The sequence below is a fragment of the Somniosus microcephalus genome, chromosome 1 (genome assembly GCF_052327205.1).
Source record: "Somniosus microcephalus isolate GS21.2 chromosome 1, FLI_Smic_1.0, whole genome shotgun sequence".
Classification (NCBI taxonomy): Eukaryota; Metazoa; Chordata; class Chondrichthyes; order Squaliformes; family Somniosidae; genus Somniosus; species Somniosus microcephalus.
Genome location: NC_140987.1, coordinates 188,400,805 through 188,415,089, shown reverse-complemented (window position 1 = coordinate 188,415,089; position 14,285 = coordinate 188,400,805). Strand labels below are relative to the sequence as shown.

At 51.2% G+C, this 14,285-nt stretch overlaps 1 protein-coding gene across 3 annotated transcripts in view; it reads left to right on the top strand.

Moving 5' to 3' along the window:
- rhobtb3 (Rho related BTB domain containing 3) overlaps positions 1 to 14,285 on the top strand; it is a 171,465-nt gene that overhangs the window by 113,479 nt on the left and 43,701 nt on the right. For all 3 annotated transcript variants that reach the window (XM_085988523.1, XM_085988531.1, XM_085988515.1), the window contains one exon: positions 13,346 to 13,472. In XM_085988523.1, coding sequence (XP_085844649.1) covers positions 13,346 to 13,472 — 127 coding nt within the window. The remainder of the gene's footprint in view (positions 1 to 13,345; positions 13,473 to 14,285) is intronic.

Here is a 14,285-nt window from a genome sequence, read left to right as displayed (position 1 = left end):
GCGGGCGCTAACAACATCGGGAGACCGGGTCCTTACTGCAGCCTTAGCGGCGCAAGTTAAGGTGGAGGTGCGGGGCGGCCGCTTTTTCGGCGGCCGCCCGCCCACACCTCCTTCCCCGGCCTCCTCCACCCCCCCCCCCCCCCGCGGCATTGCCGGCTGGTTTCCGTGGAGCCCGGCACTTCTCCGTTGTGCCGGGCTCTTTTGCCGGCACTTGCAATCGGGGCTCCGGCCGTTGCAGGCACCTCCCCCTTAAGAGAAGGGGGAGGCCTGCAGTACAGCAGCCTGCCGCACCACATCGGGTGGCGCAGCGCGACCGGGAGCGCTGAAATTCACTTTCAGCGCCCCAAGCGGGGCGGACACACCCTGTACCAGCGCCCGGTTCCGCTTTGGGGCGCTGAAAGTGAATATGGGGCGGGCACAACTGGCTCCGCGGCGGGCGCAAAATTTTCGGCACAAACGTGCTGGCGGGGCTATACCCAATTTCTAGGCCAATGTTTTTAATCGCCGTGGATGCACATTCGAAATGGCCAGAGGTCATCAAAATGTCCTCCACCACCACGGAGAAAACTATTGCAGTCCTACGGACCATCTTCGCCAGGAATGGCTTGCCAGAACAGATTTGCTCCGACAATGGACCACAGTTTGTGTCCGAGGAATTCCGGAGGTTTTTGAGGAATAATGGGGTAAAGCATTACACATCCGCCCCATATCATCCAGCCACAAATGGATTGGCTGAGAGGTTTGTACAAACCTTTAAAAAAGCAATAAATGCGATGTATAACTACAACATACCACTGCAACACAAGGTGGATAATTTCTTGTTTGCTTACCGGAATGTGACACATGCAGTCACCAACCAAGCTCCAGCCATGATGTTCTTTAACCGAAGGTTAAGATGTCGCCTGGATTTGCTCAAACCAAACATAAGATGAGATGTTGAGAATAAGCAATTCCAGCACATCAATGAGAAGCCAACCAGAAGCTTCAAGATAGGGCAACCAGTCTTGGCCTGCGACTACCGAACAGAAAAATGGCAGCCAGGAACGATATGCACACGGCAGGGACCACTAATGTACACAGTGGACATTGGAGAGAGCATCGTGAGACGCCATGCTGACCAGATTCTAGAGTCATAGGAACAAGTCAAACCCATACCACGAGCATGCGCACCTGGTGATGAACCCGAAGTACAGATTGCGTCTACCTCAGAATCAGTGGTATTGGAAGCTGACGAACCAACCAATGACAATGAGCCAGAATCGACTCCGCCACAAGAACAGGATACTCGAGAAAGGCGCTATCCAGACAGGATCAGGAAGCCTCCTCAAAGACTGAATTTATAAATGATTACTTGCAGCTGATGTATATAGTACAAAGAAAATTGTAATTGTAATTAGTTATTATTTAATTGTTAAATGAATGTTATGTACTGTTTATCTAAAAGGGGAGAAATTGTTGTGTATGTACCTTTAAGAGAGAACTGCTTTTATACTGTAGTACCGGCAGTGACCACACCTGTATATAAAGCCGTAGCAGGCTTCTGTACTTTCAGTTCCAGCATACCCTCTGTTCAGTAAACACCTGTTATTACCGTTCTCCTGCAGTCTGTGTGTTATTGATACGCGGACACTACAAGCGGGTGGTGGGGGGCGGGGGGAGAGAGAGGCCGTGATCGACAGGGGGAGAGAGAGGCCATGATCGGCAGGGGAAGAGAGAGGCCGTGATCAGCAGGGGGAGAGAGAGGCCGTGATCGACAGGGGGAGAGAGAGGCCGTGATCGGCAGGGGGAGAGAGGTCGTTATCAGCAGGGGGAGAGAGGCCGTTATCAGCCGGGGGAGAGAGAGGCCGTGATCGACAGGGGGAGAGAGAGGCCGTGATCGGCAGGGGGAGAGAGGCCGTTATCAGCAGGGGGAGAGAGAGGCCGTGATCGACAGGGGGAGAGAGAGGCCGTGATCGGCAGGGGGAGAGAGAGGCCATGATCGGCAGGGGGAGAGAGAGGCCACAGTCTGCAGGAGGAGAGAGAGGTCGTGATCGGCAGGGGGAGAGAGAGGCCGTGATCAGCAGGGGGAGAGAGCAAAGGCAATCAGCGGGTGGTGGGGGTGTGCGGGGAGAGAGGCCGTGATCGGCAGGGAGAGAGAGAGGCCACAGTCTGCAGGAGAGAGAGGTCGTGATCGGGAGGGGGAGAGAGAGGTTGTGATCGGCGGGGGGAGAGAGAGTGGCCACAGTCAGCAGGGGGAGAGAGAGGCCGTGATCAGCAGGGGAGAGGCCAAAGGCTTCCATAAGGGGATGGGGGGTGCACTCCTCCTCCTGGCCCTCATGGAGTGCTGTAAAAAGCACTTACTTGTGGAGCCGGCAGCTCCCACCTCCCTTTCACTGACGGGTTTCCCAATCACTGGGCAACCCCCACAGAGTAGTGGGCTAGAAATTCAGTAGGCTTTGCGCCCAGTTTTCGCCCAAAGAGGGCTTTTGCGCCACTTGCTGAGATTGCGCCGATATTCAGCGCTGCGGTAATGGCGGCGTTAGCCAGTAGTGCTGCGCCGCCACTGATGACATCATCGGTGTGCGCAGTGCCCCGCTACCGGCCCGACCGCCATATTTAGTTGCGGCCGCCTCTTCCGCAGCGGCCGCAAACAGCGATCTGAAAACGGGGCCATCCTGCAGCCTTAGTGGGGCGAGTTAAGGTGAAGGTGCGGCCGGCCGCTTTTTCGGCGGCCGCCTGCCCGCACCTCCTTCCCCGGCCTCCTCCACCACCCCCCCCGCGGCATTGCCAGCTGTTTTCCGGGAGCCCGGCACTTCTCCGTGGTGCCGGGCTCATTTGCCGGCACTAGCGAGCGGCGATCTCGCTGTTGCAGGCACCTCCCCCTTAAGAGAGGGAGGAAGGCCTGCAGTACCGCAGCCTGCCGCTCCGCAGCGGGTGGCGCTGCGGCACCTAGCGCGCCGAAATTCAGTTTCAGCGCCCCAAGCGGGGGCGGCCACACCCTTGAATAGCGGCCGGCTTCGACTTGGGGCGCTGAAACTGAATTTCCGGCGGCCGCAAGTGGCTCCGCGCGCAGCGGTAACTTCTGGGCACAAGCGAGCTGGCGGGCCCAAACTGAATTTCTAGGCCAGTGAATTTTAAATCAGGCTCCCAATTGCACCATGGGAGCCTGACATAAATATGATAATGAAGTGTCCCGCCTCTCCATGGTGGGATACTCAGACGCTCTGATATCCATCGCCATAAAAATGGCAGCTGGCGCATGTGTGACGTGTTGGGGACACGTTTCTTACCCTCCTCCCCGATCACCACCACCACAAGTTCCTCTCCAAGTCACGCACCATCCTGATTTGGAAGTATATCGCCGTTCCTTCATCGTCGCTGGGTCAAAATCCTGGAACTCCTTCCCAAACAACACTGTGGGAATACCTTCACCACACAGACTGCAGCGGTTCAAGAAGGCAGCTCACCACCACCTTCTCAAGGGCAATTAGGGATGGGCAATAAATGCCAGTGACGCCTGGATCCCAGGACCGAATAAAAAACAGCGATGAATCGGAGTATTTTTTAATTAGTGAGAAACTAAGAGCTGTAAAGGAGCAAAGAGATTTGGGAGTCTAAGTACGCAATCATTTAAACTCCGTGGACAGGTACAATGAGCAACAAAACATGCTAATGGAATGTATGTCCAGGCACGGACCCAGGGAAATCTCCTCTAATATTTTTCAATGTTTTTATTTTCTTGTTGAGATATTGGTTGCCATTTTACTTTCATAAATCATTTTAGGTCTAAAAATGATTCTTCCGTTAAATGAAAAAAGCTGTTCCGGACATCATTTTTTTTCATGAATTTGCAATATATACAATTGCTTTCTCACAATGTTAAAGTGATTCATTTTCATTTGCAACTATTTTAAGTTTTCAATTTAATGGGATCCTGGCTTCAGGAAACTATCTGGCAAAGTTTTTTCATTTGTTTGCAAGTACATAATGCAATGACACACTGTAAATCACACTGAGACTTATTGTGCACCATGATGTCAGAAACAAATGGCGCAGTGATGAGTTTCTGTGTAATTTACAGTGAAAGTTACGCTCAGCTCTTTTGGTGCTTCTCCCTCCCCAGACCAAAAAAAATTGCCAAATACTTTTTGTTATGAAGGTTGCCCTTTAAGTCTGCATGTTCATCAAAATGTACTAGTAATGTTTTTTATTTTCAGTTCCGTAAACTCGCACAAGATAGACACTGCTGTATCTCTACAATGTGGAAACTTTCAAACAGTGGTTCAGAATCACAGGCTATGTGGAACCAACATCTAACAGTGTATCTAATGTGCCAATTTAAAAAATATGTTTTCAACATTGTACATCAATAGGTTTAAAAATAACTGCAATAATTATAACAATTGGCAAACTTTGAATTTGACTGAAAATGTCTACCCTTTCAAATATCAGCCCCGATATTTTCCTCTGTGTGTCTGTTCTACTAGATTCCGGGTTGTCAAGAACGATGGAGGAGCAACAACAACAGCAACAACTTGCATTATATAGCGCCTTTAACATACTAAAACGTCGCAAGGCGCTTCATAGGAGCATTATCAAACAAAATTTGACACTGAGTCACATAAGGAGATATTAGGGCAGCTGAGGTAGGTTTTAAGGAGCATCTTAAAGGAGGAAAGAGAGGTAGAGAAGCGGGGAGGTTTAGGGAGGGAATTCCAGAGCTTCTGGCCTAAGCAGCTGAAGGCAACACTGCCAATGGTGGAGCAATTAAAATCGAGGATGTGCAAGAGGCCAGAATTGGGGGAGCACAGATATCTCAGAGGGTTGTGGGGCTGGAAGAGGTTACAGAGATAAGGAGGGCCAAGGAGGGATTTGAAAACAAGGGCGGGAATTTTAAAATTAAGGCATTGCTCAACTGGGAGCCAATGTAGGTCAGCGAGCACAGGGTGATAGGTGAACAAGACTTGGTGCGAGTTAAAACACAGGCAGCAGCGTTTTGGAGGAGCTCAAGCTTACAGAGGGTGGAAGATGGGAGGCCATCCAGAAGTGCATTCGAATAATTAAGTCTAAAGGTAGTAAAGGCATGGATGAGGGATTCATCAGCAAATGAGCTGAAGCAGGAGCGGAGTCAGGAACATTACGGAAGTAGGCGGTCTTAGTGATGGCACAGATGAAACTGTCGGATTGTCGTAAAAACCCATCTGGTTCACTAATGGAAGGAAATCTGCCGTCCATACCCAGACTGGCCTATATGTGACTCCAGACTCACAGCAACATGGTTGACTCTTAACTACCCTCTGAAATGGCCTAGCAAGCCACTCAGTTGTAAAAAACCACTACAAAAAACAATAATAAGAATAAAATCAGATGGACCACCCAGCATCGACCTCGGCACCGACTTTGGACACGACAACGGCACACCCAGCCCAGTCAACCCTACAAAGTCCTCCTCACTAACATCTGGGGATTTGTGCCAAAATTGGGAGAGCTGTCCCACAGACTAGTCAAGCAACAGCCTGACATAGTCATACTTACAGAATCATACCTTTCAGCCAATGTCCCAGACTCCTCCATTACTATCCCTGGGTACGTCCTGTCCCACTGGCAGGGTAGACCCACCAGAGGTGGCGGCACAGTGGTATACAGTCGGGAGGGAGTGGCCCTGGGAGTCATCAACATTGACTCTGAACCCCATGATGTCTCATGGCTTCAGGTCAAGCATGGCCAAGGAAAACTCCTCCTGATTACCACCTACTGACCTCCCTCAGCTGATGAATCAGTACTTCTCCATGTTGAACACCACTTGGAAGAAGCACTGAGGGTAGCAAGGCCATAAAATGTACTCTGGGTGGAGGGACTTCAATGTCCATCACCAAGAGTGGCTCGGTAGCACCACTACTGACCGAGCTGGCCGAGTCCTGAAGGACATAGCTGCCAGTCTGGGCCTGTGACAGGTGGTGAGAGAACCAACACGAGGGAAAAACCTACTTGAGCTAGTCCTCACCAATCGACCTGTCGCAGATGCATCTGTCCATGACAACATTGGTAGTAGTGACCACCGCACAGTTCTTGTGGAGACAAAGTCCCGTCTTCACACTGAGGACACCCTCCATCGTGTTGTGTGGTACTACCACCGTGCTAAATGGGATAGATTCAGAACAGATCTAGCAGCTCAAAACTGGGCATTCATGAGGCGCTTTGGGCCATCAGCAGCAGCAGAATTGTATTCCACCACAATCTATAACCTCATGGCCCAGCATATCCCTCACTCTACCATTACCATCAAGCCTGGGGACCAACCCTGGTTCAATAAAGAGTGCAAAAGAGCATGCCATGAGCAGCACCGGGCGTAACTAAAAATGAGGTGCCAACCTGGGGAAGTTGCAACACAGGACTACATGCATGTTAAACAGCGGAAACAGCATGCTGTAGACAGAGCTAAGCGATCCCACAATCAATGGATCTGATCAAAACTCTGCAGTCCTGCCACATCAAGTCATGAATGGTAGTGGACTATTAACTAACGGGAGGAAGAGGGTCCATGAATATCCCCATCCTCAATGATGGCAGAGCCCAGCACGCGAGTGCAAAAGACAAGACTGATGGGTTTGCAACCATCTTCAGCCAGAAGTGCCAAGTGGATGATCCATTTCGGCCTCCTCCTGAGGTTCCCACCATCACAGAAGCCAGTCTTCAGGCAGTTCGATTCACTCCATGTGATATCAAGAAATGGCTGAGCGCACTGGATACAGCAAAGGCTGTGGGCCCCGACAACATCCCAGCTGTCGTGCTGAAGACTTGTGCTCCAGAACTAACCGCGTCTCTAGCCAAGCTGTTCCAGTACAGCAACAACACTGGCATCTAACCTCCAAAGTGAAAAATAGCCCAGCTATGTCTTGTCCACAAAAAGCAGGACAAATCCAATCCAGCCAATTACTGCACATCAGTCTACTCTCAATTATCAGCAAAGTGATGGAAGAAGTTGTCGACAGTGATATCAAGCGGCACTTACTCACCAATAACCTGCTCACCGATGCTTAGTTTAGGTTCTGCCAGGGCCACTCAGCTCCAGAACTCATTACAGCCTTGGTCCAAACATGGATAAATGAGCTGCATTCTAGAGGTGAGGTGAGAGTGAATGCCCTTGACATCAAGGCAACATTTGACTGAGTGTGGCATCAAGGAGCCTTAGTAAAATTAAAGTCAATGGGAATCAGGGGAAAACTCTCCACTGGCTGGAGTCATACCTAGCACAAAGGAAGATGGTTGTGGTTGTTGGAGGTCAATCATCACAGCCCCAGGACATCACTGCAGGAGTTCCTCAGGGCAGTGTCCTAGGCCCCAACTATCTTCAGCTGCTTCATCAATGACCTTCCCTCTATCATAAGGTCAGAAGTGGGGATGTTTGCTGATGATTGCATAGTGTTCAGTTCCATTCGCAACTCCTCAGATAATGAAGCAGTCCATGCCCGCATGCAGCAAGATTTGGACGACATTCAGGCTTGGGCTGATAAGTGGCAAGTAACATTTGCGCCACACAAGTGCCAGGCAATGACTATCTCCAACAAGTGCGAATCTAACCACTGCCTCTTGACATTCAATGGCATTATCATCGCCATGGGTCACTATTGACCAGAAACTTAACTGGACCAGCCACATAAATACTCTGGCTACAAAAGCTGGTCAGAGGCTAGGTATTCTGCGGCAAGTGTCTCACCTCCTGACTCCCCAAAGCCTTTCCACCATCTACAAGGCACAAGTAAGGAATGCGATGGAATACTCTCTGTGGTAAACCACTTTTATCGTTCACTATCGTTACACTATGGTTATCACTGTTTATATCGTTACACTATGGTTATCACTGTTTACACTGTTGTATCACTACACAAGGTCACCTCTTGTCACGCTGTTATACCTGGGCTGACCACAGCTGACTCCGCCCATGACTCCGCCTGCTTGCCCAGGTATAAAGGTGGTCGACTGGCTGGTATTCCTCCTTGTTGGACCCGATCACCCACGAGGGTGGGCTCTGTTATTTAGCCAATAAAAACCTATAGTTACTATCTCAACTCGTCGCTTTTCATTGGATGAATTGATAGGTATATCAATTTTATTGGCTAAATTTTGAAATGAGTGGATCGGAGCAGCCAAACGACCAGCCAAACGGCCAGCTACAACAGCCACAGCAGCCGGCCTGGCTGCGAGCCCTCTGACCGCCGTACCTGGATCTAAACCCACAGGCAGCGAACTCAGCCCTCGACTTCAAACACTGGCTGAGCTGTTTCGAATCCTACCTGGGAGAATCCGGCGTGCCTCCGGGATCCAAACTAAGAGTTCTGACCGCCCAAGTGAGCCCTAAAGTATTTGCACTCATCCAGGACCTTACTACATAAGAGGACGCCCTCAACCTGCTGAAAGAGCAGTACCGGAGCCCGGTAAACTCTATGTATGCCAGACATCTCCTAAGATCCCGCTCGCAACAGCCAGGAGAGTCTGTAGATGAATTTTTACGGGCGCTACAAACACTCGGCAGGGACTGTGACTTTAAAGATGTAACGGCTGCAGAAAATACTGAAGGGAATATCCGCGATGCCTTCGTGAAAGGCCTTCGGTCCGACTACTCACGGCAAAGACTGCTCGAATCAAAGGACCTCGACCTGAATACAACTGCAGCCCTCGCTCGCTCTCTGGAAGTGGCCCATCGGGACCTCGAGGCGTATTCCAGGTATTGTGCTGCGCGACCCTGGGGCTCCGGCCCGACCCCGGCCGCAATACCCCTCGCACCGCCGCCTCTGGGACCTACCTCAGCGTCGGCGTCCCAGAACCGATCGGGACCGCCACCCCCGGTACCAGCTGCAACATCGGAGCCCCGCGATCGGGCCGCCGGCTGCTTCGTCTGTGGCCAGGCGAAACACCCGAGGACGCGCTGCCCTGCAAGAAACGCGACTTGCTCCGATTGCCACAAGAAAGGCCACTTCGCTAAGGCCTGCAGGGGGAGAGCCACAGATGCCAGCAGTGCCTCATGCGAGTTGTGGGGACGGCCATCTTTCATCAAGGCCACAGATGCCAGTATCCCCTCGTGTGAGTCGTGGGGGCGGCCATCTTTGATCAAGGCCACCGACGCCAGCAGTGCCTCATGTGAGTTGTGGGGGCGGCCATCTCCTCCGCCATTTTATTCAACCTCGTGGGCGCCGCCATTTTGTCCACCACACTCGACCGCCACCTTGTCTCCAGACCCGACCACCGCCTCACCCGCAGACTACAGCAGCTCGCTCAGCCATACACTAGCCTCCGTCACACTGGACCAAGCTCGCCCGCATCACCTGTCCAAGTCCATGATGGACATCAAAGTAAACGGCCACGCCACGACCTGCCTGTTCGACAGCGGAAGCACGGAGAGTTTCATCCATCCAGACACGGTGAGCCACTACTCCCTCACTGTCCGGCCAACGCGCAACTGGATCTCGATGGCGTCGAGGTCCCATTCTACAGACATCAGCGGCTACTGTGTTGTGACCCTATCGGTTAGGGGCACGGAGTATAAAAATGTTAAACTCCTCGTCCTGCCCCAGCTCTGCGCTGCCGTCCTACTAGGGCTGGACTTCCAATCCCACCTTCAAAGTGTCACTTTGGCATACGGTGGACCCCTCCCCCCACTCACAGTCGAAAACCAGCAGCCTTTAAACCGCCCACCGCATACCACCTGCGGCCTATCCACCCTCAAGGTCCCGCCCCCCTCCCTGTTCGCTAACCTCACCCGCGACTGTAAACCCGTCACCACCAAGAGCAGGCGGTACAGCGCCGGGGACAGAGCTTTTATTAGCTCTGAGGTGCAGCGTCTCCTGAAGGAGGGCATCATCGAGAGGAGCAACAGCCCCTGGCGTGCCCAGGTCGTAGTCGTTAAGACCGGCAATAAAAACCGCCTGGTCATCGACTACAGCCAAACCATAAACCGGTACACCCAGCTGGACGCATACCCCCTTCCCCGCATATCTGATATGTTCAATCAGATTGCACAGTACCGGGTATTCTCCACCATCGACCTTAAGTCGGCCTATCACCAACTCCCTATCCGCCCTGAGGACCGCCAGTATACCGCCTTCGAGGCGAATGGCCGCCTCTACCACTTCCTTAGGGTTCCCTTCGGCGTCACCAACGGGGTTTTGGTCTTCCAAAGGGAGATGGACCGGATGGTTGACCAGAACGGGCTGCAGGCCACGTTCCCTTATCTAGATAACGTCACCATCTGCGGCCGCGACCGGCAGGACCACGATGTTAATCTGGAGAAATTCCTCCGTACGGCCGAACGGCTGAACCTCACTTACAATAAGGAGAAATGTGTGTTTAACACCTCGCGTCTCGCCGTCCTCGGCTGCGTAGTAGAGAACGGGGTCATCGGCCCCGACCCCGAAAGAATGCGCCCCCTCATGGAGCTACCCCTCCCCCACTGTCCAAAGGCGCTGAAGAGAACCCTGGGGCTCTTCGCCTACTATGCCCAATGGGTGCCGAATTATGCGGACAAAGCCAGACCCCTCATGAAGTCCACCTCCTTCCCCCTGATGGCAGAAGCGTGCGCAGCCTTCTCCCTCATAAAGGGAGACATTGCTAAGGCCACGATGCACGCGGTGGATGAGTCTATCCCTTTCCAAGTGGAGAGCGATGCATCCGACTTCGCCCTAGCAGCAACCCTTAACCAGGCGGGGAGACCTGTGGCCTTCTTCTCAAGGACCCTCCAGGGCCCTGAGATCCGACACTCTTCGGTTGAGAAGGAGGCCCAGGTGATCGTGGAGGCAGTACGACGCTGGAGGCATTACCTGGCAGGCAAACGATTTACCCTCCTCACCGACCAGCGTTCGGTCGCTTTTATGTTTAATAACAAGCTGAGGGGCAAAATCAAGAACGACAAGATCTTGAGGTGGAGAGTCGAGCTCTCCACCTATGATTATGATATCTTGTACCGGCCTGGTAAACTGAACGAACCCCCAGATGCTCTATCACGAAGTACATGCGCCAACGCGCAAATTGATAGACTGCAGACCCTCCACAACGACCTCTGCCACCCCGGGGTCACCAGACTTTACCACTTCATTAAGGCCCGCAACCTGCCCTACTCCATTGAGGAGGTCAGGACCATGACCAGGAACTGCCAAACCTGCGCCGAATGCAAACCGCATTTCTTTAGGCCGGACAGAGCAAGCCTGATCAAGGCCACCCGCCCCTTCGAGCGCTTGAGCATCGATTTTAAGGGGCCCCTCCCGTCCTCTGACCGTAATGTGTACTTCCTCAACATCATTGATGAGTACTCCCGTTTCCCCTTTGCCTTCCCCTGCCCAGACATGACCAGTACCACGGTCATCAAATGCCTGAACGACCTCTTCGCCTTGTTCGGGTTCCCGAACTATATACATAGCGACCGGGGCTCATCCTTCATGAGCGAGGAACTTCGCCAGTTCCTACTAGCGAGAGGCATTGCTGCAAGCAGGACCACCAGCTACAACCCCCGAGGGAACGGCCAGGTGGAAAGAGAGAACGCGACTGTCTGGAAGGCCGTTCTCTTAGCCTTAAAGTCTAAGGGCCTGCCAACCTCTCGCTGGCAGGAAGTCCTCCCGGCAGCGTTGCATTCCATCCGGTCACTGCTTTGCACGGCCATTAACGCCACCCCCCATGAACGAATGTTTGTTTTCCCCAGGAAGTCGACTACGGGAACCTCGCTACCAACATGGCTGACTTCTCCGGGGCCCGTCTTGCTGCGAAAGCACGTGAGGGCCCATAAAACGGACCCCCTGGTCGAGAGGGTGGACCTCCTGCACGCCAACCCCCAGTACGCCTATGTGGCATACCCAGACGGGCGGGAGGACACAGTCTCCTTACGAGACTTTGCACCCTCGGGCACCCCTGAGACACCACCGTTACCCCCCACCACTCCCCCAAATCCACCCCAGGTAGACGGCATGCCGGAACCCCACGAGCCTTCGCCGACCACGCAGACACCAGCATTAACATCAGATACTGCATCACCGCCGCCGCTGCTGCACCGATCAGAGAGACTTACGAGGCCTCCGGACAGACTGACATACCAGAACTGGTAGTACACTTCATCCCGCCGGACTCAAATCTAAACAAGGGGTGAATGTGGTAAACCACTTTTATCGTTCACTATCGTTACACTATGGTTATCACTGTTTATATCGTTACACTATGGTTATCACTGTTGTATCACTACACAAGGTCACCTCTTGTCACGCTGTTATACCTGGGCTGACCACAGCTGACTCCGCCCATGACTCCGCCTGCTTGCCCAGGTATAAAGGTGGTCGACTGGCTGGTATTCCTCCTTGTTGGACCTGATCACCCACGAGGGTGGGCTCTGTTATTTAGCCAATAAAAACCTATAGTTACTATCTCAACTCGTCGCTTTTCATTGGATGAATTGATAGGTATATCACTCTCCACTTGCCTGGATGAGTGCAGCTCCAACAATACTCAAGAAGCTCGACACCATCCAGGACAAAGCAGCCCGCTTGATTGACACCCCATCCACCACCTTAAACATTCACTCCCTCCACCACTGGCATACCGTGGCTGCAGTGTGTACCATCTACAAGATATATTGCAGCAACTCGCCAAGGCTTCTTCGTCAGCACCTCCTAAACCCGCGACCTCTACCACCTAGAAGGACAAGGGCAGCAGGCACATGGAAACACCATCACCTGCAAGTTCCTCTCCAAGTTAGACACCATCCTGATTTGGAAATATATCACTTTTCCTTCATCGTCGCTGGGTCAAAATCCTGGAACTCCCTCCCTAACAGCACTGTGGGAGTACCTTCACCACATGGACTGCAGCGGTTCAAGAAGGCAGCTCATCACAACCTTCTCAAGGGCAATTAAGGGTGGGTAATAAATGCTGGCCTTGCCAGCGATGCTCACATCCCATGAACGAATAAAAAAAATGTGGTCGAAAGCTCATCTCGGAAGCATTTTTTAATTAACGCTGCATTGGTAGTACGGATGAACAGTTACAAAGTTCACCTCAGATAAAGAAACATTTCTTGGAAAAATATTAGAAATGTCTCTTAAAAAGTAAGAATGTGTCATCTTTCCTCACCGAGCACAGACTGTGAATCCCAGTGAACGAGCAGCCGAACAGGCCTATGGAATACCGCAACAAGCAGCATTTTGCAACAGCACATTCTTGGAACTTATCTGTAATTCACAATCCTACGCTTACGGTATTTTGCTGGAATCCCTAAAAAAGAAAAAATAATAGAGATTTTAGAAAAGTGAAATGATCAAATTAAGAGTTTTTTGAGAAAGCACAAATGATTAAATCCAGTTATCCAATGTTCCTTTTTTATATCTTATAGACATTTTGTTCCAGTGGTGTCAGCAATCAAACAGCAAAAAGTAAAGGGCAGTCTCAAAGTTGCTGCCGTTCTTTAAGTCTTTTCCTCAAAAATCCTGACTTGGCCGATGTCATCTTTAAAGTACAAGGTACAGAGTATATTGCTCACTGAAGAAGAAGTAAAAATGTTCAACCTCTGTGGAATTGAACTTGTTATTCTTGGCTTGTGAATGCTCTTAACATTGTGCTTTCTATTGTGGAGAAATTCTTCTAATCATAGCAATTATATCATAGAATCATAGAAACTTACAGCGTAGAAGGAGGCCATATTTCCCGCCGTGCCTGTGCTGGCTCTTTGAAGGAGCCATCGTGTTTAGTCCCACATCCCTGCTTTTTGTCCGTAACCTTGTAAATTCCTCATCCTCTAGTACCTGTCCAACTCCCTTTTAAAATTATTTATGGAATCAGCTTCCGCCACCTTATCAGGTAGAGCGTTCCAGATCCCGACAACTTTGAATGAAAACATTCCTCCTCGTCCCTCCTCTAGATCTTTTTCCAATGATTTTAAATCTATGACCTTTAGTTATTGACCCACTCACCAGAGGGAATAGTTTTTCTCTATCTACTCTATCAAAACCTCTCATCATCCTGAAAACCTCTATTAGGTCACCTCTTAACTTTCTCTGTTCCAAGGAGAACAGTCCTACCTTTTCCAACCTCTCCTCATAACTGAAGTCCCTCATCCCTGGTAACATCCTGGTAACCTCCTCTGTACCCTCTCTAATGCCTTTACATCTTTCTAGAATTGTCCACAATACCCCAGCTGAGGCCGAGCCAGTGATTTCTTTGCTTTCATTTTCTATTCCTCTATTTATAAACCCAAATAACCCATTTGCTTTTTTAACCACCTTATCAACTTGCCCTGCCACCTTTAAGGATTTGTGTGTATGGGCACCAAGGTC